The 273-nt window shown below is 64.5% G+C and overlaps 1 protein-coding gene across 1 annotated transcript in view; it reads right to left on the bottom strand.

Annotated features, from left to right (window-relative positions):
- Positions 1-273, bottom strand: part of WHSC1 (Wolf-Hirschhorn syndrome candidate 1) — a gene marked incomplete at its 3' end in the record, with an annotated part of 63,660 nt that overhangs the window by 4,255 nt on the left and 59,132 nt on the right. The window contains exon 17 of the mRNA XM_014533459.1: positions 1-221. This exon is cut by the window's left edge and continues 184 nt beyond it. Within this exon, the coding sequence (XP_014388945.1) occupies positions 1-221 (221 nt within the window). The remainder of the gene's footprint in view (positions 222-273) is intronic.

The following is a 273-nucleotide window of genomic DNA, read 5'->3' on the forward strand; positions in this document are numbered from 1 at the left end:
CGCACGATCTTGGTCTCGGGGTACTGGCGCTTGCTGAAGCTCTGGTTCTGGCAGGCCTCCCCGGCGGGGCACACCTGCGGGTGGCACTCGTACATGAGCATCCGGTTCAGACACTCCGAGTCCAGGCCGCAGGGGTTGTCGTCCGTGGGCTTACAGTTGCACTTGGGGATCTCGGAAATGTCGGCAGTGTTGATCTGCACCTTCCCGTACGGCTTGTTCACCTGAGGGACAGGGGCACTGCCTCAGCCCGGTCACCCCCGCCCCACCCACCAG

This window comes from Myotis brandtii, unplaced genomic scaffold (assembly GCF_000412655.1).
Source record: "Myotis brandtii unplaced genomic scaffold, ASM41265v1 scaffold986, whole genome shotgun sequence".
Taxonomy (NCBI): Eukaryota; Metazoa; Chordata; class Mammalia; order Chiroptera; family Vespertilionidae; genus Myotis; species Myotis brandtii.